This window comes from Genypterus blacodes, unplaced genomic scaffold, assembly GCF_046128005.1.
Source record: "Genypterus blacodes isolate CSIRO-AG114 ecotype Tasmania unplaced genomic scaffold, CSIRO-AGI_Gbla_v1 ptg000129l_1, whole genome shotgun sequence".
Taxonomy (NCBI): Eukaryota; Metazoa; Chordata; class Actinopteri; order Ophidiiformes; family Ophidiidae; genus Genypterus; species Genypterus blacodes.
This window is the reverse complement of record NW_027466931.1, coordinates 731,688-758,028: the sequence shown is the minus strand read 5'-3', so window position 1 is coordinate 758,028 and position 26,341 is coordinate 731,688. Positions and strand designations below refer to the sequence as shown.

The following is a 26,341-nucleotide window of genomic DNA, read 5'->3' as shown; positions in this document are numbered from 1 at the left end:
GTTTTTGAGTTGTACTTCTACAAATGTTTCAATCAAGTTCAGGCCATCAGCAGTGGGTGGAGTCTAAGAGAAGCAGAATAAGGGAAACACACACACACACACACATATTCTCACCGTGGCTCAGGTGCTGCCCTCTGCAGTCAGTAAATCAGTAAAACATCCCTGACCTCGGTTGCCACGCCGACACAACACAGTGTTTATTGTTGCAGTGTATATTCTGCTTCAACAGCTTCAAAGACAAATGCATAGAAAATTAATTAAAACATGAGCAACATAACACACCAATATTAGTTTAGTTCAATTTAGTTTAGTTTAGTTTAGTTGAGTTTAGTTATTAAATATCAACAGTGTGTAAATCCTGACAGGAAATTCAGAGCGTCTCAGTTAAACATTAAGAGAATCAAATAATGATAATGATCTGATAGTAAACTATTTTATTTGAGGACTTTGGACTCTTAATCAGAGCTTTCATTTTCACTGAGGTGAGCCGACAATCACACACACACGCAGCAGGTACGTGTTCTTTACTGAAAGCAACAGATTCTTAGTTTTAACTGGTTATCAAAGTGACATATGTGTGAGTTCCTATACTCCTTTACATGCAATCTAAACAATGATATAAACAATCGTATATAAAGTTTGTAGCATTGTCATCATTGTCTTAAGAGTTTTGAGTTGAGCTATCACTAATTTGTGGTGTTTTTTTTCTTTTTTCAGAATCCTGGTATTGTTCCCCTCAAAAGCAACATGTTATCAAGTGAGGACAGGAAATGCACATACATAACACACAGAGACACACTGTTTAGCAGCATCATGGCCTCTCTTTTCTGATTTACCTGCATGATATTAAGGGATTTTTGGAGATAGTTGTTTCTCATTTGTCTGTCATTCTTTCAGTCTTTCACTAATGGCTCTGTCTGTATGGCATTTATCAGGTTATTGATGATCGCCCCTTCACACAGTAAAATGTTATAGTCCAGTTATTGCTCTGTTATTGAGTAAACTCTTGTTGTTGAAACGTCAGTCAGGTTGATTGATGTTTATTTTTTTGTCGTAATTAGTGTTATCGCCACTTTTTGAGGAAAAAAGCCTCTCCCACTCAACTTTGGCAGCAAATTAAGAACAGAAAGAACCCTTTTTCTCGATATTGTTTCAAATTTTGTGACAATTGACCCAAAAATCAAAATGGTGGAAAATCTAGTTGGGTGGAAATGAACCTATACTGTATGGGTCGATGTCAAAAGCCCCAAGGAATCCAGGAAAAACAATGATTTAGATTAATGGTTTAAATGCTGTAGGCCAAAATGTAAAAGTGATTATTACAGCGCCACCATCGGGCCAGACTGTAACAACATTTAATGCCTTTTTTCCTGAAAATCTGTGAAGATCTGTTCTTCACAGAATTTCTGATAAACAGCCGACAAACCAACACAGGTGAAAATAAAACATCCTTATAGGAAGTAACTACCAGCAACTTCACACAAATGAATTATTTGTGTTAACTTGTAGAAAGTGTCTTACAGGTGCTTCTGTGTGCTTTATCATTTCAGCTCGTGAGATTTATTTGATTGTTGGCGTGTGTGTGGCTGTTGCTAGCTTGGTGCCTGGCTGTTTCTGCATATGGATATGTAAGTAGCACATCACTGTCAAATGCAGTATGTGCACAGTGATGCATTTCATTAAAGTGTACAATCCTCAATTTTCCATTTTCTTTCACCATGTAACTGACATCTGTCTGTCAACCCTGAACCTTTGATGTCATCCTGTCCTTCCTCAAATGGGTTATGTCCCAGAAATTAACTAAAATGAATGAATATTTCATGTGAGAAAATATGAAGGTCATTTTATTTACCTTTATGTCGTGCTTCTTTTTCCTCAGATGAGACGAAACTAACAGGTCTAAAATCCAGGTTGGAAGAGCTTAGATCTACCCTCATAAGAGATAGAGATCACATCTCACGTGAACTGGAGGAGAGAGAGCGCCAGGTGGAAGAGAACAAGGCTAACCTTGAGACAGTGGAAAGTGACATTACAGAGAGAATAAGGGAGAATAGAATGGACACAGCACAGGATTTATTAAAGCGCAAACAAGAGCTGAGCAGTGAAAAAAACATCCTGACCCAGTGGAGAGCAGAAATGGAGCTCCAGCTCCTAAGAATGGAGAAACGTGTGGAGACAGTGGAGGAAATGATTGTCAAGTGCAGCGGTCAAATCGACCACTAGCAGCAGATCACCAAACATTACTGCCTGATTCCAATGAGCCTGGTCAAGAATCCATAACATTTCGTTGTAGGAAGCGCACCACACCCATTTGTATTTCACTGGATTTTCCACCATTTTGATTGTCCTCTCCAAAATGTTTCCTGTATCATTTTTTTCACATAGCATGTTTGATCAGGCTAGACAAATGTTTTATCTTGTTTTTTTTATATAATTTGCAGTGGCCGTGGCTTATTCTTCAAAAAGTGTTCATGAAGGAATCAGACATCTATAAACAAACATGTTGGTCATGTGACCTCACTACTTGTGTACAAAATGAGACATGAAGCGACCCGATGCTAACATTTAGTCAATAACTTTGGAACCCAAAATGGAAGAATAAAACGTACTGAGTTGTTACTTGTTCTGATCACAGATATTTTAGCTTATATTTTATTTTCTGTTTTTTGGCTCACACTCACATGCATACACACGCACGCATGCATGCATGCACGCACACACATACACACACATGTTTAAATAATATTTATATTGAAGAACACGTTAAACATAAAAATTAGCAATTATGGGACAATCTTGATTGTTGTCGACCGAAATAATGAAAAAAGTTACAAGATGAAAATTGTACCTTTATTTAATCCCAGAGTCTCTATGTAGTTTCAGCTTCATTAACTCCACCAAGGAATATTTCTTCCTTGAATAGCTTGTGTTTCATTTTCTAAAAAATTTCTACAAGCAAATACAAAAAAGAATATTCTTGAATAAATCATTTGTTATTTTAATATTTCTTTCCGTCTTACTTTTTTCTCTGTCTTAGAGTAAAAGAATAAATAAAAAATCTCCTCTTCCGTCCGCACAGAGCAGGACGTGCTTCTTTATCTATGTAAACACTAAGGTGGCAAGTCTGTTTATGTCACTTCTGTATCGACTCGCCCCAAAGTCCTTCTCAAGCGAGTGCAAAAACATTCCATGAAATTTGAGTTAAACATTTCAAGTGTAAATGTAATAAATGCGTGATAATTGTGTTTGTTTGTGTTCAGCCTTGTGGTGTGACTGTGGGTAAGATGGCAGACAAAAGCAAATCTCACAGTGTGGGCGTGTTGCTAATCAGACTCACAGATCTCTTTATGTGGTGACTTTGACCCTGTGATTTACTTTAAGCTGTGCTGAGCTGCGACACACACACAAGGTAGGTGGCCTTTGAAAAATACTCTTTAAATTGTTTAAACAAGATTATCTTTGTATGAAATGATTTCTATTGGGCCAAAAGCGGAGGAAGAGCTCCTCTGATATCCACTTTCATATATAATGTGTGAGAAATCTATGAAACAGGCAGTATAATGCAGTGAAACAGTGTTATTAGATATTGTGAGATATCATGCGACCATAGTTCACTGTGCAGAAAGTGGACATAAAAGCCGACAGCAGTGGTGGATAAAGTACTTTGAAGACATACTTGAGTAAAAATAGAGAAAGTAGTTGCGTTTAGAAAATGACGTCATTACAGGAAAGATGAGGAAAAGTCACTCCTTTGTTTGCAAATGTGTTTATTGTGTAAATTGTGTTTGTTCATTTTTATCTCTGGTATGAACCTTGAACCTTTGATGTATTTGACTTGTCAGACCTGCAGGATGCCTCAGAGCAGAGCGAGCTTCACATCTGTGCTCCGAGCCGTATGTGCCACGCTGATCCTACTTGTCCAAACACACTCTTGTGGAGGTAAATGAGGCACAATCACACCCATGTGAGAAATCAGTATAGAAATATAAACAAATGGAATAAAGAAACCTATGTTCCTCAGGTCAGCCTCAGGTGATCAGTCCACAGAAAATAGTAGCCATGCTGGGTGATGATGTCATTTTGCCGTGTCACCTGGAGCCTGTCATGGATGCCATTTCCATGACGCTGGAGTGGGCAAGACCTGACCTGACGCCAAGATTTGTGTTTGTGTGGCTGAACCGTCAGGAAATGTTGGATAAGCATCCATCATACAAGGGAAGAACCTCAGTGTCCATCGACGAACTGAAACAAGGAAACATTTCACTGAGACTGTCCAACGTCACACTGTCTGATGAGGGCAAATACCGATGCTCCGTTCCAAAGTTAGACACGCAAACTAACATCGAGCTTGTCGTAGGTAAGTACACACCTGATGTACTCAATAGGATGGAATGTTTTTTTTTAAATAGCAATTAAGTCCAAGTGGGTCAAAGAAGTAGGTTTTTTGCAGCTTGGAGCATTTTGGTCAATATTTCATGATATTTTACCAAGTCAGTTGTCGACCCATATGGATATTTGAAGGCTAAAGTGAAATGTTTTGAAAAAATAAATAAAAATGTTATGAAATATTATGTGAGTAAAATTGCAAATGTTTGAGAAAAAAGTCAAAATGTTACAAGAATCACTGCAATACCAGAATACAGAGGAGACTTGACACTTCAGTGAAATTAAGATCAGCAGCTGAATATCTTTATTTGTAATTTGGGATTTTTTTCTTGTAAAGAAGTCCAGATTTCTCATCTTTCTCTCATCTGTAGCTGCAGCGTCATGGCCTGTCATCAGTTTATTGGGCATCGACCTCAACAGTGGTGCAGTGATGTTACAGTGTAAATCTGCAGGCTGGTATCCAGAGCCTGAGGTGCTTTGGCTGGACGCTGAGGGAAACATCGTCTCTGCTGGACCTACAGAGACGCTCAGAGGTCCTGATGGTCTCTATACTGTCAGAAGCTCAGTGACTGTGATCAACAAACACGCCAACACATTCACCTGTAAACTACAAGAGAACAAAACCAACCAGACCAGAGAGACACAGATTCACATTCAGGGTCAGAAACTGTTAATAAGTTTACAATCTGTTCATTCTTTACCCTGAAGCAGCCGGGCCTCGTTTACTGTGGTTCCATTCTGTGTTTGATCATTTCAGATGATTTCTTCATGGTTTCCTGTCAGCCTGTCGGTGTCATCGCCATTCTTGCGATTGTGTGCCTCCTGTTCATTCTCACTGTTTCCTTTGTTGTGTGGAAATGCAGAGAAACCAGTAAGTCACAGATTTCTGTAAGGTCTCACTACAATCAGTTGGTCTCATTTAACATTATGTTGTTTTTATTGAAATATCCTAACCTTATTCCTGTGACTTTCTGAAATTTTCATTAGGTATTGTGATTTCTTTCTAAAAATATTTTTGAAAAAGGACTTTTCCCACAAAATATTGCAACTTTATTCTCATACCATTTAGACTTTTTTCGGAAATACTCCAAATTTCTGGTCATAGAATTTCAAACCTTTTGCTCACAATTTAATGACTTTATGAAGAAAATGTGATTGTCATATTTCTTTGAGTCGTTATTATGTTTCTGTGTTCTTCTGTGCCACATTTCCCTTTGTGAAACTTAACTTTCTTCCTTGACTTAATTGTGTTTGTGCACAGAACCCAAGGGGACTGACGGGAGAGAAGGAGAGAAGGAGCAGCTCATTAAAGTAGCACAAAATAACAAGGATGTTGAGCTTGCAAAAAAACAATTAGAGCTAGAAAACAAGGATTTGAGTACTAAACTAGCAAATATTTATAAGACGTTACATGATATGACAGGTAGGGCAGACAGTGTAGAGAAAAAACTGGTTGATATGTTGCTGGAACAGAAGAAGGAACTGAAGAACCTGACAGAGAAACTGAAGATTTACATGGCTGTGATGCAGAAACTGCTAGATGAGAATAAGACAAAGGTACAGGAAGTGGACAAGGAAATCAAAGAGAAGGGAGGAGACAAGACAGCCAACCGAGCAAAGGGATATGAGAGCCTCAAAGAAATCATGTTCGAATCCAGAAAGGAACTGGAGAAAAAACTGAATGATGATTTTAATCTGGAAGGCATAATAGAGGATCTGCTGGTGAAGACTGATCAAGTGATGACAGAAATAACAGAGAGGGACAAAGAATTAGAGAACAACAAGCAGTGAATGTAAAGCTGAGAAATGCAGAGATGAGAGTTTGGTTATTCACATGTTATTCACCAACAGATCTGTGTTATGTTACGCTCAGCGTTCTCCTAAATACACCTAGGTTGAATAGTCAAAATATAAAAAGTATGTCTATGTAAATATTCCTTGGTCTCACTGAGAGTGGAGGAATCAAACAAGAAAAATCCAAAACAATCAACAATAATAAATAGATTTAAGTCAGATTCAACAATTGCGTTAACTAGTACTATTATACTGTGGTACAGTACTTTGGCATTGGGTAGAACAATATGTTTACTAACATACTAAAGTGCTTTACTGTAGTACTAGAAGACAATTACATTACATATTCCATATTACTACATTACTGCTGTATATACTGTAAAACTCCTATTGTACTATGCTATATACTATGGTAATATAGAACACTGACACCCTATGATATAGTGTGTAGTACTCCAGTGTCATAAGTATAGCACTACAGTAATACTGGACACTATAGGGCCACAGTACTGTTACTGTGCTATGCTCTATTATTCTATTGTTTCACTAGTATAGTACACTGACACACTGTAATAAAGTGCATAGTAATACCATGAAGTAAGATAAACCTAAAGAAAAAACTATACTACAGTACAACTACACTATTACTGTTCAATGTACCATTCATAGAGAAGAATATAACATTAAACATTAATTATCATTCCATAACATAGTACAAAAGTATTTTGATGTGGCTTGTTAATTTTTTTATATTGTCATTGTTGTATTCTTGGTTGTTGCTTTTTGTCTGTGATATGGTAAAAATCTGCAGTTGACCTTGATTTGTCCCAGTCTGTCATGGTGACTGCAGCGGCTGGTTCATTTCTGTGGTGCAGTGAAATGTTTCTGTCAATAAAATAAAACAGGGAGTCAACCTCTGTCGCCATGGAGACTATTTACCAAGCCACAAAACAGCGGAAAGTTGACAGGTCGATCTAACCACCACAGAATCACTTTGGAATGATGAATCAGCACTGAACAAGTAATTAAGTAGTTAATTAAAACACAATCTTGAAACCACATACAATGTCAAACCTTAAATCTTTACACATGTTCAATTATCTGTATTCACAACAACACCGACATGGTTTGTCTTTGTGTCAGAGGCAGAGATCTGGAGATGCTGTGGTTGTTCTGCTGTGAAAAAATCATTAGAATGACTTTGGAACATGGAACATTTATGTTAAATGTAGATTTTTAGGCCATGATTCAAGTATTTTACAGATAAACTTGCGGTATTGTTACTTTTACTCAAATAAAGCACTTTCATGTCTTCAATGCTGAGAAACAAAACGTACAACTAGTGTTTCACCTGCAGGTAGAAACAGGAAGTAGCTGCAGCAGGTGCTTCCTCTCCACTCAGCTTATTGTGATGAAGATGGGGGAACACACTCAGATCCTGTGATATCAACCAACTGTATTCATTTTATTGTTATCTGGATAGCAATATGTGTGATAATAGTTGGTGTAAATGAGAAATGGAAACCAATACTAATGAATTGTTTAAGAAGCAGGTTGGCTTTTTTTATTCACAAATATCAGCATCACAAGGCATCATTTGACATACAGTATCATCACCACGACAACTGTGGAAATGTTTATTTGCTTCTGAATCATCTTCTGCAGCAGCATTGTTCCAATGTTCTCAAACTTTCAGTAACTCTGCCTGTAACAACCAAAATAGTTTGTCTTGACCTGCCTGTGAACGCTGTGGTTATTCTGAGGCTTTGTCATGGTTTCATTGAGACGCGCTACGCTTTGCGTAGACGCTGAAACTGCTGGCTTCAATTTGGTGGCTGTGTGGTTTAGATGTGTCTCATTTTAATTTCTTACCTGGCACAATGTGTAACAGACTTAACTAGAAATGCATCATGATTGCTTACTGCTGAAAAGTATAAAGCGGTAGCTGCTCAAGTGTGTGTTCAGTTGCTGTTCTGGTCAGTTGCTTTGGTGTATTGTCCGAAACAAATGTAGCAATAAGCACAATGTGAGATATTGTATATAACTCCTAAAATTAGCATATTTCCATAGACAAAGCAAAATCATGACAGTGACTGACATGTAACAATATATATATATACTGTATATATATATAATATACTTTACATGGCTTCCTCCATTATGACATCATCATAGTTTTTTCTTCTCTCCCGCACTTTGAGCTGCAGAAACAGAAACGGCAACTCCTCTATTATTAAATCTACATCTGAGCTTAAGGGCAGAAGAAGGTCTCGTCCTGGCATCATGAGACTCACCTTTAGCTCTGTCTCTGTCCACGAGTCCCAGTATGATGGTGGACAGGAAGTAAAGCAACCCACAACCAGTCAATCTGAACCTTGTGCTAGAATAGAATAGCTAGATGATAATCACCACGCCACCACTATCATGAATACCAAAATATGGTGTAAGCATTTGCAAGAATTGAGAAAATGGCTACGATGACTGGAAAACATATCTGTGCATGTGTGAACCTGACTACTTCCTGCAGCCTGTAGATCTATGACATGAATCTTGTGTTCCAAGCAGTAGATCTATACTCTATGTGGATGATCCAATTTCCATCCAATGATGAAAAAAAGAATGTTTCACTCTACTTCCACTGTACGACTTTATCAACTGAGTAATAAACGGAAATGAGTTAATTGTTAATTTTGTACATTTTTATTCAGTATTACCATGAAAACAGACAGAAAGCATTGGAGGCACTAGTGACAAATTAAATCAACAACAGGAAAAACACATTAATAATTTTTAGTATTTTAAGCAGTTATTTTGGAATCTTGTGTCCTTCGAGGCCGTTTCCTGGTGGAAAACAAAAGCAAACAAACATTCAGATTAGTTAAGGATCTCTTTTTATTTCAGGGAAAGTTTAAGACCGCTTCATCAGCCTTTTCCTTTTTTTCATTTGTTTAGATTGTTTATATTTCAAACTCATCAAGAAAGACAATAATTTAGCACCTTTTGACTTCCTCCAGTTTTCCATTCTCCTCCTTCAGATGATTCATGTTGGATTCCAATACAGTCATCGCTCTCTCTCTTTGTTCCATGTTTGACTTCCTTGTTGTCATCTCTCTCTCTTTTTGTTCCATTTTTGACTTCCTTGTTGTCATCTCTCTCTCTTTTTCTTCCATGTCTGACTTCATTGTTGTCATCTCTCTCTCTCTTTTTGTTCCATTTTTGACTTCCTTGTTGTCATCTCTCTCTCTCTTTGTTCCATGTCTGACTTCATTGTTGTCATCTCTCTCTGTCTTTGTTCCATGTCTGACTTCATTGTTGTCATCTCTTTCTCTTTTTGTTCCATTTTTGACTTCATTGTTGTCATCTCTCTCTCTCTTTGTTCCATGTCTGACTTCATTGTTTTCATCTCTCTCTCTTTTTGTTGCAGCTGTTGTTGCAGTTCCTGAGCTCCTACTTCAGATGTTTCCAGCTGCAGGAAACAAACACAGAACACATCTCAGTGATGACATGATTCTACCAGGCCTAGTTCCAAAGTTATTGTCAGGTGGATTGATGCTTAATTTTGTGCATAACTGGTGAGGTCACATGTTTGATTGCATTCAACTAATTCATTCATGACAAACAGTAAGGAATCTAATAAAACATTCCACATGTACAGTTAAGTTACAAACTGCACACATTCATTTACCAACATGGAATAACGTCACTCAAGTTGCATTTCTGTTTTGAATGTGCAATAAACTAAAGATAAAGTAAAAATAACAGGTGATAAGATTAAAGACCATAAGAAGTAATTGAAAACAAACATTGGTGACTGGAAAACAAATGAAATATAGGGAAGAACATGCAAAGAGGGAGAAATGAAGTAACACCTGAGCTATCAGAGCAGAAACACAAATGTAAAGAGAGGAATCTGAGTCTTTAGAAGGTTTTCGGCCTCAGTCTTCCTCTGAAGCTCCTCCAGGAGCTCCTTCTTTGACTGTGAGAGAGGAGGACAGATGGAGAAGATGTAAAGCAAAGTGGAGTATACTACTCGACATGCCTTTATTTAAAGAATGCCATTATTGTCTCAAGCCTGAGAAATTCCCCTTTCAAACACACGCTTTATATTTCATGCATTTGTACAAACAAGTTCCACACAAATGCAATCATGCCCCCTCCTACACACATGCACCGGAGGGGGCACCGCAGGCAGCCAGGGTTACACCAATGTTGGCCGAGACAAACATAACACTGAATGTAAACATGTACTTACCATTTTACTTATTGCTCAGTGATTATTCCAATGATCAAAGGTACAATATGATCATTAATGGTACATTTAATAAGATTTCTACATAAATGAATGTCTTACACCACATATGTCAAACTCAAGGCCCGCGGGCCAGATCCGGCCCGCAAATGAATTATCTATGGCCCCCGGGATGATATTTAATTACTATTAGAACCGGCCCGCGGCTGCCCGCTGGTGTTTTGCACGCACCAGCGTAACACTACATTCCCCACAATGCACCGCGAGCGAAAGCCCGCGAACACACTGCAGCATTATTCAGCGCTTCATCATTCATCAGCAATCAAAACAGTTGCAGGTACCCCTCTGCACAAAAATGGCTAAACGAAAGGTGGACGCTGAGAACAGGGGGTTTCAAGAAAGGTGGGAGGCAGAATACATGTTCACGGAGGTAAAAGGCAAACCCGTGTGTCTTCTGTGTGGAGAAAGTGTCGCTGTAATGAAAGAATATAATCTAAGAAGGCACTATGAAACGTCTCAGAAACACAAAGACAAAGACAAATACAAGAATATGGACACAGAACAAAAACTACAGAAGGTAGAAGAATTAAAAAGAGGTCTCAAGTCCCGGCAGGCTCTGTTCACAACAGCCAAATCACAAAGCGAGGCTGCGGTCAAGGCCAGTTTTATTGTGGCAGAAGACGTCGCAAAATCAGCCCGGCCATTTACCGAGGGAGAGTTTATGAAAAACTGTATGCTTAAAGTTTGTGACGCCGTGTGCCCGGACAAAAGGCAACTATTTTTAAACGTGAGCCTGAGCAGAAACACCATTGCTGAACGTGTAGACCAGCTTTCCGCCAATCTAAAACAACAGCTTGTGGGAAAGGGAAAAGATTTCATCGCATATTCCCTTGCTGTGGATGAGAGCACAGACACATCTGACATTGCCCAGCTGTCGATTTTCATCCGCGCCGTGGACTCCAGCCTGTGCATAACTGAAGAGTTTTTGGGATTACGTCCAATGCATGGCACAACTACAGGACAAGATCTGTATGAAGAGGTATCCAGATGTGTAAATGAAATGGGGCTGCGTTGGGATAAACTTGTGGGACTGACTACGGAGCACCCGCGATGTGCGGGCACAAGAGTGGATTGGTGGCAAGGATCCGTGAGAGGATGCGGGAGGAAAACGTCACCGGTGAGCTGACAGCTTATCACTGCATAATACACCAGGAGTCGTTGTGTGGCAAAGCATTGAAAATGGAAGATGTAATGAGCACCATAACACGAGCAGTTAACTTCATTAGAGCCAGAGGTTTAAATCACCGCCAGTTCAAGGCATTTCTGGGCGAGTTAAATACAGAGTATGGTGACTTGCCTTATCACACAGAGGTGCGATGGCTAAGCCAGGGAAAGGTGCTGAAAAGGTGTTTCGAGCTGCGTGAGGAGATCTGTCAGTTCATGGAAAGCAAAGGGAAAGACACTACAGCGCTCCGAGATGAGAAGTTCCAGTGTGAAGTGGCGTTTCTGTGCGACATCACGAGCCATCTTAATGTAATGAACCTGCAGCTGCAGGGACGGGGGCGCATCATCTCTGACATGTACAGTACAGTGAGGGCGTTTAAACTCAAGCTGAGTCTGTGGGAGACGCAGATGCGGAAAGAAAACTTGAGCCACTTTCCGAGCTGCCAGACCATGAAAGAGAAGCTCTCAACCGCTGTTTTCCCGAGTGCACAGTTTGCTGATAAACTCAGCGTACTTGCCGCCGACTTCCGACGCCGATTTGCTGACTTTGAAGCCCAAAAAAGCAGGTTTGAACTGCTCTGCAATCCTTTTGCAGTTGACATGGAAAGCGTACCACCAAACCTACAAATGGAGTTGATTGAGCTCCAGTGTGATGACGCACTGAAGGAAAAATATGAGAGAGTGGGCGCTGCTGAGTTTGCATGTTTCATCCCCGACACAATGCCCCAGCTGCGCATCCAAGCGGCTCAGACGCTCTCTATGTTTGGCAGCACATACCTGTGTGAACAACTGTTCTCTTTGATGAAGCTTAACAAAACATCACATAGGAGCCGGCTTACTGATGAACACCTTCATTCAATCCTGAGGATTTCCTCAGCTCAGAGCCTGACCCCAAACATTGATGAAATTGTACAAAAGATGAAACACCACCAAGTTTCAGGCTCAGCCTCAGACAAGTGAGCATCACAGAGCGTTAACGTATTTTCAGTTTTTAATTCAGTTAAATGTTTACATTTGTTACTATTTTCTCATTTTACTATTTGAAAGCAGTGATTGGTGAGGATCATAGAGCAGTACAATAATGCATTTTGGGTTCATAATGCATGCAATTTCATTTCGGCATTTATCTTGTTATCTTGTTATCTTGTTAAGGAACATATTTTGTTTTTGAAGGAAATTTACTTGGTTGCTGTTTGCCTGTTGAAAAATGTTTCTGTTGAAATTACTGACAGAGCCATAAGAAAATATTGCTTGATTCATTAAATGATTCAATAATATACACTGTGTGAGGTCTTGGTTCAATAGGCTATGTGCAATCATTTCAATATGTTTTAATAAACATTGAACCAGTCCGGCCCTCGACTTGTAGCAAATGTAGTTTTATGGCCCTCTGTGTATTTTACTTTGACACCCCTGTCTTACACGTTTGTCCTTTGTTTTGTTCTTCTTCAGGTCTTTCATTGTTATGTTTCCTGTCTGACTGTCTCCAGTCAGATGTTGAACCTCAGAGTCGAGCAACTTTCCTTTAACAATTTCATCCTTGTGCTCCCTCGTAGTTTCTGTGTGAATTTCCACGAGATTTGCATCATTTATATTAAGAGATGATATGTTTCATATGTAAGATGTTTGTGATTTAATGGAATGGCTTTTGATTATGAGATAAGTTTGTGACTTACTCCTTTGATTTTTGAGTTTCCACACAACGAAGGAAACTAGAAGAACAAACATGCCGGCAGCCAAACCAATGCAGATGAAAACAGCAGGATGCAACTGGACCATGAAGAAATCATCTGCAAGGAAAAAACACATTTACATGTTAACAACAATTCAGTGGGTCTTTATATTCAAAAGGGTTCATCCTGATGTTTGCCACTATGAGGGACCCTCTGTCCTGCACCTCTTTGAGACAGCTTCATAGGCCACTTTTTCTAAATGAGTAGCCTCCTCCAAGCCCACAACCTGCTTGCCTGATCCTCTCCCTGCTAAAATTGAATCTTTGTCAGGTGCTTCGGGCCTCTTTGCTAAATGTTATAAAATCACCCTGCACACCTCAGGGACATTGACCGTTTTACTCCCTTCTTCACTTTTTCACTTTGCCCTACGAGCCTTTCTGTAAAAATGAGCGGATCAAAGAAACGAAAAGAGGACAGTGAATGCCGAGTGTTTAATACGGAGTGGACAACAAAATATTTTTTCACTGAAGTCCGATGAAAGGCTGTATGCCTGATATGCCAATAAACTGTCGCGGTTTTCAAAGAGTACAATATCAGCCGTCACTTTGCTACGAAGCATGCTAACTACGCTAGCAAGCAGTCAATGCAAGAAAAAGAGGCGACGCGAAACGCAAAGAAATACAGCAAATCACTTGACGACCTGCACGGAGAATTCTGCCGTAGGTTGTCTTATTTTGAAAACATTGAAAAGTCACTTCAGCCGGTGTCCTGTCCCTTGTCACAAGACCCTGAAACAGCTTCCACAGAAGCTGCAATTGGAACTGATCGATCTTGAATCTGACTCCGTCCTAAAGAAGAAGTTTAATTCTCTTAAACTGAATGACTTTTATGCTTCACTTAACAAAGCCACGTTTCCAAACCTCCGGAGCACGGCACAGAAGATGCTGACTTTTTTTGGCTCGACCTACGTATGTAAGCAGACATTTAGCGTCATGAACATCAACAAAGCCTGTCACAGATCCAAGTTAACTGACCAACATCTCGGATCTATCCTGAGAATTGCCACAACAAAACTAACTCCAGACTTTGATGCACTGGCAAAAAAGGGAGACCAACAACACTGTTCTCACTGAAACTGAACAAGAATGTCTACTGTGTTTATTAAAATAAAATGTAATTAAATTAATGCATTTGGAAAACAATTTGTACAATGAGACTTGCATATTCATGCTTTGCTGCCTGTTAAAGTAAAAGTTAAAAATACTTTCATATAATAGCTTTTACATGTAATTTATATTAGTTCACACAAACACTCCATCCATCCTTGACTGGCTCGGCCCCTCTGTCAAACTTTAGAACCCATTGTGGCCTGCAAATCAAAAAGTTTGCCCACCCCTGCTTTAGACCCAGACTTTAAACAAAAAAACTTTAAACAGATTTTAAAAAACTGTAGACCTATTTCTAATATTACTTTCCTCTTCAAAATTCTAGAATTGAAAATAGCCCAGTCTCCTATTTGCAGGAGGTGATTAGCCAACCCAGGCTTAGATAGACTCTGTCCACTCTTGGTCAGTGGTAGTGTGAGTGTAGTAAGAGGATGGGGCAGATTATCTGATTTTCTCTCTGCATCCTTCCTTAATCCGCTCATTTCACATCCCATGTCTGTACTGATCACCTCTCTGGCCCATGGCCCTCACACCCTTGAGTGTGGGGTCCAAGGGTCAGCTGTTTTTCAGCTCTGTGGCTTCTAAATTGTTTTTGCAATAGACGACTTCTTTCCCAGGGATGTTGGGGTGTTACACCTTCAGGACTCCCTTTTCCATATAGGGCTCCCTCTGCCATTCCCCTCACCCCCCTCTCCCATCAGACTCTCAATAATAGCACTGAGGTATACAGTATTGTGCTTTTATCATTGTCTTTCTCTCTTTGCCTGTCTCGCTCTCCCATGTCTATGTCTTGCATGCTATTTCCTAATGCATGAATGTTTGTGTGTACGGCCTTGCATGCCTTTTTTGTATCTCTGTCTAATCCCACTGGAAGTTCCTATTGCACACCAAGCCATTCATGGAGAGGTAATCTCTCTTGGAATTGCCTCTCCTGAGGTGTCTTCTTTTTTCCCTTGTAGATTAAGGTTTTCTCTGGAGTCCTTCCCCATCTCCCTAGAGAGCTTTGGGTGGGGTCGAGAATTTCCCAGATGATGTGCATCTGTGAAGGCCTTCGAGACATTGTATGTGATATTGGGCTATACAAATATTTGTGTCTTGACTTGACTTGACATGAAAATGGTCAGTGAATCCTGAAAATTACAAGATATTTTGTGTGCAAACAAAGTTCATGGATGCACGAAAACAAGACAGGCATTGTGGGAGAATAGTTGCAGACTTACAGTATGTCCATGAGCAGAAGAACATTAAGGAGATGTTTGCTCACCTGGAACGTGAATCTGTGTCTCTCTGGTCTGGTTGGTTTTGTTCTCTTGTAGTTTACAGGTGAATGTGTTGGCGTGTTTGTTGTCCACAGTCACTGAGCTGTTGACAGTATAGAGACCATCAGGACCTCTGAGCGTCTCTGTAGGTCCAGCAGAGACGATGTTTCCCTCAGCGTCCAGCCAAAGCACCTTAGGCTCTGGATACCAGCCTGCAGATTCACACTCTAACATCACTGCACTGCTGGATGTATCGATGCCTGATAACCTGATCAGAGGCGATGACACCACACCTAAAGACGATGAGGAAATGGAGAAATTCAACCCATATATTTGAAGGACTTGCTGTACGCCAAGGAGAGTTTGAACAATATGTGTGTGGTGTGTGTAGCTACTCACCAACAACAAGATCAACAAAAGTGTCTATTTTCAGTGTTGGTATGAAGCATCTGTATCTTCCCTCATCTGAGAGTTTTGCTTTGGAAATTTTCAATTAAATATTCCCGTGCTTCAGCTCATCCATGAACATTGACGCTCTTCCCATATACGATGGATGTTTTATGTGCACAAGTTCCTCCTTTTCACGCCACACAAACACATATCTGGGTCTCATGTCTGGTTTGGTCCACTCCAACGTCAAGCCAGCTGAATCAGTGGCAGGTTCCAGGAGACACGGCAGAACGATGTCATCGCCAAGTTTTGCCACTACAGGCTGAGGTGGACCAATCAGCTGAGACTGACCTAGAAACAACAGGCTCAGTTTGTTTATTTCCAGTCACTATAGTGATGCTAATCTACCATGTTAAAGTCATATTGAGGACGTTCTGATTGGCTGGCTGCTGTCTTTTAGAATCATAAACCAGGACAACTCAGGCACAGTTCTATCAACAGAATCACATCCCATAAGGAGGATCCTGTAGGCTTGAGCACTTGTGTCAGTGAAGTGGTCCATCCATCCATCTATCCATCCATCCATCCATCCATCCATCAATCTCTTAGCCTGATCCAAATTATGGACCTTAAGTTAGCCCACATGTCCTACCTCCTAGTCAAATCCTCATCCTTCTGATGCTGACGTTCCCTCACGGGACATCACAGGGCAAGCATATTCTGAGTCTGCACCCAGTCGGATGTCCTAAGAACGTTTTGGCTAGTTGCTAAAAACCACAACTGAACCCCGAACCCCCAACTACTCCACGGGCGCCGTAGAATGGCTGCCCTGCACCCCCCTCTGTAGTGCATGTGTTTGTGTGTGTGATATGTAGGGGGTGCAAGACAAATATCCATTGTATGTGATTGCCGTGAATTGCATGCAAAATTACAAGTATCTTAAAAACCTCAGATTGCTTATCTCAATGCAGCGGTTTCACTCTGAGCTGCCTCCTCCTGCTCATACCTCTCAGCCTGTTGCGAAGGGCGATACCCTGACACACCAGGAAACTCATTTTGGCCGCTTGTCTCTATAAACTTGTGCTTTTTGTTAATCAAATAGTCCAGTAGCTGCACTGAAAATGTAAATCTACACCATGGGTGGGGAACCTCCGGCCCGGGAGGCCGTTTGGTCCGCCCCGCAAGCGGGTCCGGCGATGCTGCCCACGAAAATTTTTGTAGGCAGACCGCTCTGCACCAGATCGCTCCTCTGAACACTTGACCTGAGACTGTTTGTGTGTAAGTTACCTCTACACGAAGGAAGGAGAGAAAGATGGAAAACCAAAACACAAAAGCTTTTGAATTGAGTTTTTGAGAACAATCCGTGCAAGTGGTGAAGCATCCTGGAGTTCTGGAAATTGACACAAAGCAGAAACATATTTGTCTCTCTAAACCTGTTTGAAAGATATTAAAGCCAAACATTTATGAGGTCACCTTCAAAGAGCATATGTACATAATGATTTATACTTTCACTTTCGTCACCAGCGGCTGTAATCTCTCTACAGCAGCTGATATTTCATTTAAGAAGCGTTTTAAGCTGACAGATTTGTTTAAGTTAACCTGAGACTGCTGAATGGAATTCCAAAGTCTCAATTACAACATATAGCAGATTATCTGATAGTTCTCAGAGTGATCAAAATACAGATTACAGCAAGAGGCTGTGCAACATTAAAGAATGTAGCTTTGATTAAACACTCACACAGAACCTTTCATCACAACTGTGGTTAAAATGAGATGTTAGGTGAAGCAGACGTAGAAACATTATTCAATCAACACTACCTGCTGTCTCCTCATGAAACTCTGCAGCCATAATCGGTTAATCATTCATGGAGATAACATTCATTGCCCGCCCAGAACTGAAGCCTTATTATCATTGAACCATATGAACCATTGAACCACAATCAAAAGGACCTTCAGTAAAGCAACTCAAACTCTCTGTGAAGATGGTGTAAATGTCACACCATAATGTCCTTCAATTAGTTTTCCCTTTTTGCTGCAGTCCGCATGATGCATATTGGATCTATAGTCTGGTTACTATTATTACCATGTTTATTATTATTTCTTCCAAGTAATAGTTTGGGATTTGTGAGTGGGGCAAAGGAGAAAGTTGGTAAAAAGAACAAAGATTACAGAAGGGAGCAGAGAAAATAAAAATTCACTGAGCAGAATCACTGACTGAAATCTGATAATAATAATAAACAGCTACAGCTGGCACACCAATGCATCAGTGGAACCATAAAAATGTTGCTGTACTTTGTTTCACTTTGAGCATTAACAAGATTAAGATTCACTCACAAATTACATGCAATTGAAAATTTTCTTACATATCACACACACAAACACATGCATTACAGAGGGGGTGCAGGGCAGCCATTTTTCGGCGCCCATGGAGCAGTTGGGGGTTTGGTACCTTGCTCATGTGCACCCCGGCAGTGCTCTGGAGGCAAACTGGCAACTCACCAGCTACCAGTCTGCTTACTTGGTCCACACAGGGGACTCGAACCGGCGCCCCTCCGGTTCCCAGCTGTCGACCCAGCGTACTGAGCTACTGCCACCCCTGTGACCTGTGACCTGTGTACTGATATAAAATAATACAATAACACATACGGTATATAACATCTGTGTTGCCATAGCAACTTGTGATTTTGAAGCATTAACCCCCCCTCCAATTTTATTGAATATCCAAAAAGAAGCAGATTCATGAGAGTCTGGTTTCTACTGATGCATCTGCACCACATATAAGCAGGAAGAAGCGGGTCTTGGTCAATTTATATGTATCCACAATTCTGTCCAAGGCTCAGTCAGTCAGCAGACAACAAACATGGAGATCACAGCTATAAGGGGAGGGAGGCAGTAGCTCAGTGGGTAGAGCTTCTGCTTGGGGCCTGGAGGGTCGCTGGTTCGAGTCCCTGCCGAGGTGCCCATGAGCAAGGCCCCGAACCCTTGCTCCCCCCTCTGGGTGACTAACATTAATGTAATGTAAGTGGTTTTGGATAAAAGCCAAATGATTGTAATGTAATGTAATATCACCCTGTGTAAGTATCAGGCTCTGGTTGCTCTGTCTCTGGTTTCTGCTATTTATCTTTACACTGGATAAATAATTAAATCTAAGCAAAAATATCACTCAAAACAAAGCTGATCACGAAAACAGGAGTGTAATTCTAAAAAAACCCTCTCCTTATCCCAGAGATTAATGTGTTTATATAGAATTCAAGATTTATTCAGAAATTACTAGGGCTGGGCATGTCAATGCGTTACCATCGTGTTAACACAGCACTTAATTAGCGCCGACAATTATTTTATTGCGCCTTTTCACATTTTTATTATTATTTTGAAAGTCCGTTGCTCACTAGCTACAGACTGTGGGCCGACCAGTGTTATGGAAGATATGTAATCGTTGCCCAGCCCTAGATTTTGATGTATAACATATACAGCACATCCATCAAATGACAAGAGCGGCTACATTTAATTATTTCCTCTCTTTTGTATTAAATAGCATAATGGTCGAATGTCTTCTTATCTACATCATATATAATCATAGTGCATGTCTTTTTATGTCGAAAAAGTAGTGCGTTCCTGGTGATTTTAGTCAAAGTTGACAACGAATATGATTGGAATATGAACACAAATAATAAAAAAGTATGACCTGAATATACAATAGAAATATGACTGAGCTCATCTGTGTTTTTTAAAAAACTATTTGTTCTTCAATATGTCTCTGCAGTGATGCACACATTGATTGTGATTGCTGTACAAGTTCACTACTGTTTGGCTAAGAAAGTGGTAAGTAGTGGTTAATTCATCCAAAAGATAAGTGATTCACTGTTACATCATCCTTCTGGCCAAAGCAAAAGCCAAATTGTGCAAAATCTTAGAGTCTTCTGTCTGTTGTAAACTCTGTAAAATGTGTAGATTTAAATTTTTCACGATTGAACTTCAACATTGTCACATTTAGCAAATTCTATCCATGATTATATGAAAGCTTATTATGTGAACATTGAGAGAAGAAACATACATATTGACATTGCACATATTGTAAGAACCTTTTTGTCAAAGACATGGTTTTTAACTAAAGAATATTCATTTTAATCTTAAACTCTTCCTCTCTCTGTGATTCAGCAGTTTTTCCTCGTATCGATCCATCCAGACTGCAGATCTTTGAGTATGAGTCCGTCTCGTTTGCCTGTGAGGACTTGGTGGGGTCGGCTGGATGGAGCCATGTGAGGAATGCCAAGAAAGTTTTGAACGAGTGTTCTAAAGCTGGAGCTTCCACATTACGGTGTATAATAAAAGAAGCTTATGGCTCAGACAGTGGACACTACTGGTGTGAGACGAAAAACGGGACAAGAAGCAAAACCATTAACATCACTGTCACTGGTAGGCATTTTAAGGACGGGAAGAGATTATTGTTTCCATTTCTGAAAATATAAGAAATTTGTTTATCAAAATCTCCACCAAAATCCATCTATGTTTAAATAATTTAGATCTTACCACCATATCTGTGTCCAGGTATAAAGATGTGAACTTCTCACTCATTAGTATAACTGGTGAAGCTCCCCAGAGCGCTACTCTAGGACTCCTAATTTTATATTGGACATGGTGCCTCTATAAAATATTGCCCCCATATACAGATGATAACCAAATGTATATCTTAATTTTTTTGCGGCTATGTTCTCTCTCTTTCATGATTGTACATAAAATGTCTATATGTCAATATAATGTCAATATTTATAAACACTCTTTTCGGGTGGTAATGTGATCCTGGTGAGTCCAGTTCTGCCCATTGATGAAGGAGAAACTTTAACAATGAGGTGAGATATGACAGTGCTTCCAAATGTTGAAGTTAACTTATCATGGTTTCTCTCAACCTTTTGCAGGGCGCAAAGTTGGTGTCATTCATACAGCATTTCATCACTCCCCTGTCCTGTTCTTACTGGTGGCTCCGCTCTTGATGCTGGTGGGACTGCCTCACTATCGGAAACACAGAGGTAGAGAACCAAGACTCAAGAAACTTGACTCACATGTTGATTTTTCAGTTAATTAATGGCATAATGACTTTATGGTTTTCTTTAGAGGCTGGTGCAGCTGATCCACCGCTGGCCATTGTCACAAGAGAGACAAGAGTTTCACATCTTTGATTTAATTCTATTGAAGTTGTGTTGGCAAGTCTACTTAATCTGACTGCCTAAACACAACTAAATTCAATGGAGAATTTCAAATACTTTATTTCTATATATTTTAAATATATTGAAATGTAGGATGATGATCGGCATTCTGTTTTGCTTCAAATCTCTGCAGAGGAAGGCGCAGCAGCAATTGCTCCACCTTTGGTAATGGGTGGTAATGTAATGTAAGTTGCTTTGGATAAATGCGTCTGCCAAATGATGTAATGTAATGTCTGTATACACGCTGGTTTACAGACATTATCGCAATTATACACTCACTGAATCGCTAGAGCAGGGGTCTCTAGCCTTTTTGTCTCTGAGAGCTACTTTGACAAAATTAAAGTGTCCGTGAGCTACTCATGTTTTGCATTATTAGTGACATTTATCCACATGGCTGACTCTCCACCCAAAACAGCTGAATAAGCGTCTTTTGAGTGAACATTTATAAAATGTAGATATCCAACACTTCAATTCACACACATACATTCACATCATTTTAATCTCATAGAAAACAAAACAATGTTATTATTTTCTTTATATTATTAGTTACTTATTTTACTATTTTACCAATACTATACCTTTCATATTTCCCATTTTCTGTCTGTCCACATATCACTGTCACAATTTCTCTTCACATTCCCTGTAATTTAGGGAATTCCCTGTAGTTCCCATAACATCTGTACTTCACATGCATTCAATCTGTTCTGATGTTAGTGAGATGACAGAGAGTGTGCTACTGTTTTCATGAAGAATTAAAATAGTTTTGGTATGTTCTTGCAGTGAAGCACGTTCTCTGTCGCACAGTTTTCAAATGTTTTTTCAGTGTTTTCCTGTTTGGAAGAACATAGACTGGATTGAGAGCCTGGGTGGAGCTTCTTTTTTCTTCCAACTGAACTGTTGGATGCACAGTTCTCATGTCCGTCAAGGTTTTTTGTGGACCCCGCTTGACGTGACGGCTTCATTCTGCATTCTGCCTTTATGTTGTCACAACTGTTAAGATGCATCCAAATGCTGCTTTTTTCCAGCTGTCACTCATCTCTGCTTCTCTCTGTCCTGCTCTGTACCTCTAGTAGACCGTCAGCATGCCCTGCTTGATGTGATGATCCTTGTCTGTTTTTATGTGAATTGGTCGAACAGCACAACATCAGTTCAAACATTCAGTCTTCCCCGTGTTCATGGCAAGGAGAAAACCATCCTATCATTCTGTCTTGTATTAAGTTGCAGAAAAAATAAAAACGTCTCTCGGACCGGAGCCGGCTCCCATCGTTCACCTTTGCTAACGACACATGACGACCTGCTAGCAGCCGGAAAGTCCCGTGGAAAATTGCTGTGGACTTTGGTGAAGTGGCGCTCCACAGACGCGTTCGCACCGCAAATGAGACACAATTTTTAATTCTGCATGAATTCCTCTATTTGTTGCCTTTTATCGGGGCGGTCATAGTCAATCTGGCGTGCGCTTGCTAGGCGAGTGTTTGATGTCACAAAACTAAACTTGACAGCAGCGTCATGTGTTGGACTGACAGCTGGTTTATAGTCTTTTTGTGACAAAAGGGGGCGGAATGTTCGTGAATTTGATTGGATAGAAATTTAAACTGCTTTACCAAGTGACAAATGTACGTATTTTTTTAACCTTAAGCGAGCTACTCAGAACCTAATCAGAACCGAGCGACGTGTTGGCGACCCCTGAGCTAGAGTATAAGCCATTACATTATATAAATAGATTGTATGCATTTGCTGAGTGTCGAAGCTGCACGCAACGTTTGACAGTTGCAGTGGTCACTGTGGTGTCGATATATTCAACAGCTCTGTTTCTCATCCGCTCGCTCACATTCTGTTTTTTAAGATTCTGCAGATGCTGCTGATAATTTGGGCCTCGACATGAACCAGGCGAGAAAACCACCAACAGAAAAATGTGAAGTGACCCTTTATTTACCCCGTTTCCCACAGATGACACTTGTCAATGTCAATGTTCATTCTGCTACAGGATTGTATAGTGACGGTTTTGTGTTGCTCATAAAGTGTCTCTTTCCTTCAGATGATGAACCCCTGCCTTGTTTTGTTTACTCCACGATAAGTTTTAATGAGACTCCATAAAACGCTCCACATGGTTAGTGTGCAACTGAGACACAACTGGGCCATTGTTTATTTCCACAAATATTTTCCTTTCTTTGATGGGTTAAAGCCACTTTTTCTGTTTCTAATCACCCTGAAATGAATGATGTGTTAAGTTGATATTGTGTGTCGTGGGTGGCTCTGGAGAGTCACCTAGAGGAGCATCATTTCATCAATCTGTAATGTTTAGGAGTAGTTTCTTTATATTTACTTATGATGAACCAGAAATTTCAAACTTGCCGGTGTCACCAAACCCTGCAGCAGACCCAAATCCACCGTCACCAGATGAGGACATTCTGTACTCCACCATCAAGAAGGTCAGACTGAGAGGAATTCTGCGTCCATACATCTGATTACATTTACTCTTATCTAATGGAGGCTAATGTCAATTAATATGTAAGCAAAACTTGAAAAACCACTTCATTCATTACTCACCTTTGTGAATTACTATCATTGTCTTTTAATTTTTCACATGTGGTTTTCAATTTAAAAACAATAATGTAAAACACAGAACAAGATCCCCCCATTTTTGTAATTATTGTCTTTGTGCAATCTCATTGTTTTTATTTGAATAGTTTCAAACCTGTGTTATCATGAACACCGTTTGATGATTTACAGTCGTAATGTTTGCCTGTTTCTTAACCTCAGCGCAACATTTCGTTTGTTTTACAGGTCACAGGTCACAGAGGCGTCTGACGAGGGTGAGGATATTCACCATGACTACAAACTACAGCGGCCATATAAATGTAATGGACTAAAATGGCAACATTTAACTGTAGCAGAAGGAAGTAGAACATTTGGAACATGGAGAAGTGCCTCAAAGTACAAATAATATACATCTACAAATACAAATTAAACTGCCTGAGATTATAGAAGAGCATGAGATCTGACAGTGATCAGTGCATAAGAAGTACAATAAGCGTTAGTTACTCAGAGTATGTGGAGGAGGAGGAAGAGAAAGAGGAAGAGGACTGCTAGTGACCAATCAGCAGACTGACGTAGCTGAGAGCTGTTAGTCTTTATTTATGTTGAAAGTCTGAGACGTGTGATTGAGAAAAAGGTGTAATGGTTCTTAAATGTTACACTTCTGTTTGTTGTGTGTTTACTTCCTCTGTACAACTTATATCTACTGAATAATAAACTGCAAAACTGTAAGAAGAGACAATTTTATTAATTTTCCTAAAAGTCTCAAATCTGGCAGAGGGTCCAGAGCTTGTCAGAAATCTTTCAAAAAGTCTTTCAGAGTCTTGAGACTGCCAATTGTCGGTGTAAATGAGAACTAGAAACCAATACTAATGAATTGTTTAAGAAGAAGGTCGGCTTTTCTTTTCTTCACAAAAACCAGCATCACCTGCGGAGAGAAACTTTATTGGCATTTGAATCAACTTCTGAATACTCTTCTGCAGCAGCTTTGTATTGTTCTGATGTTCTCACACTTTCAGCAACTCTACCTATGACAACCAAAATAGCTTGTTTTGACCTGCGTGTGAACGCTGTGGTTATTCTGAGGCTTTGCCATGGTTTCATTGAGACGCGCTACGCTTTTCTCGAACAGCTATAATTTGATGACTGTGTGGTTTCAGATTTGTGTAGTTTAGTTTGTGCGTATTTCCATTTCTTGTCTGCCACAATGTGTAACAGACTTAACTAGAAATGAATTATGATTGCTTACTGCTGAAAAGTATAAAGTGGTGGTTGCTCTACTGTATTGTAGGTACAATAGGTTTTATCAAATATCGCTATCTAAAAACGAAAATAATAACTTAAATCACAGTAAAGTCCTTGGGGACCATGAATATAGTAAACAAGATTAATAGAAACAATAAAAGGAAGTTCAATAACAAGGGGTTCAACAGGTAAGCTTGAGTGTGCAGGTGTGTGTGTGGGTATGTGTGTGTGTGAGTGAATGTGTGTGCGTGAGTGGGTGTGCACGTGGAGGGAGTGTCTGAGTTGCTGACACAACCCACGAGGGTGGAGTCCTAAATCGCAAAGTGTGTTATCACCGAATGGCTCACACAACCCACAGGGGACGGCAGGCCTTTGAAGACACCACAGGAGAGAGAGAGAGAGAGAGAGAGAGAGCGTGCATGCAGCATGCAGAGTCTATGATAAGCATATTGATAGGCACACTTGCAGAAAACTTAAAGAACACAGTAGCATAAGTAAGAGTCATAGAAAACACAGTATCCCATACAATTTATCTATCTAGAACTAGATCTGCTCAGATTCCAAACCTTAATTGAGTGGAATCACGTCCCTTTTAGATCGGATAGGGTTGCCAGCTGCCCTGTACTGGCAGGTCCGTGTGCTGACATGTTGGTCTGTTGTGGTGATGGGGAGGCAGTAGCTCAGTGGGTAGAGCTTCCGCTTGGGAACTGGAGGGTCGACGGTTCGAGTCCCTGCCAAGGTGCCCCTGAGCAAGGCACCGAACCCTCAATTGCTCCCCCCTCTGCGTAGGGTGGTAATGTAATGTAAGTCGCTTTGGATAAAAGCGTCTGCCAAATGCTCGTAATGTAATGTAATGTGATCTTTGCTCCAAATCTTTGGTCCTGGGCCTGAAGGAATTGGAGGATTGTTGTCATGACGTGGATGTAAAAGAGGAGTACAACTCACTTCTTGATCCACAATTTGAATCACGGTCAGACAAAAAGATGAAAGCAAACAGATGAATTGTCTGGAGGGCCTGTGTTCAATGGGATGAAAGTCTTTGTCTTTCGTCCAGGAGAAAAAGAATGTGTCCCCAATAACAGCCTGACGTCCACTGCAGAGGAGGAATCAAAGTTTTTGGCGGCCTTTTATAACCCAAATAACCTCAGAGGGTGTATGTCAGGTGTGTCAAACTCAGGCCCTGCAGTGTAATTATATTTGGCCCGCAAGATAATAT

At 40.2% G+C, this 26,341-nt stretch overlaps 1 protein-coding gene across 1 annotated transcript; it reads right to left on the bottom strand.

Annotated features, from left to right (window-relative positions):
• Window positions 1–8,930: 8,930 nt before the first annotated feature.
• On the bottom strand, window positions 8,931–17,986 carry LOC143010696 (butyrophilin subfamily 2 member A2-like). The gene is made up of 7 exons (XM_076163185.1): window positions 17,960–17,986; window positions 16,151–16,492; window positions 15,757–16,044; window positions 13,330–13,443; window positions 13,076–13,212; window positions 9,178–9,646; window positions 8,931–9,021 (listed from the first exon to the last, which is right to left on the bottom strand). The coding sequence occupies exons 3-6, from the start codon at window positions 15,983–15,985 to the stop codon at window positions 9,368–9,370; spliced, it is 759 nt and encodes a 252-aa protein (XP_076019300.1). The 5' UTR covers window positions 15,986–16,044; window positions 16,151–16,492; window positions 17,960–17,986; the 3' UTR covers window positions 8,931–9,021; window positions 9,178–9,367.
• Window positions 17,987–26,341: the final 8,355 nt, after the last annotated feature.

Coding starts and splice junctions, on each gene's coding strand:
- LOC143010696 (XM_076163185.1), bottom strand. CDS start 15,985: ATGTTAGAGTGTGAATCTGCAGGCTGGTATCCAGAGCCTAAGGTGCTT. Junction 13,444..15,756: donor GACACAGATTCACGTTCCAG/GTGAGCAAACAT, acceptor TTTTCCTTGCAG/ATGATTTCTTCATGGTCCAG. Junction 13,213..13,329: donor GAAACTCAAAAATCAAAGGA/GTAAGTCACAAA, acceptor AAATTCACACAG/AAACTACGAGGGAGCACAAG.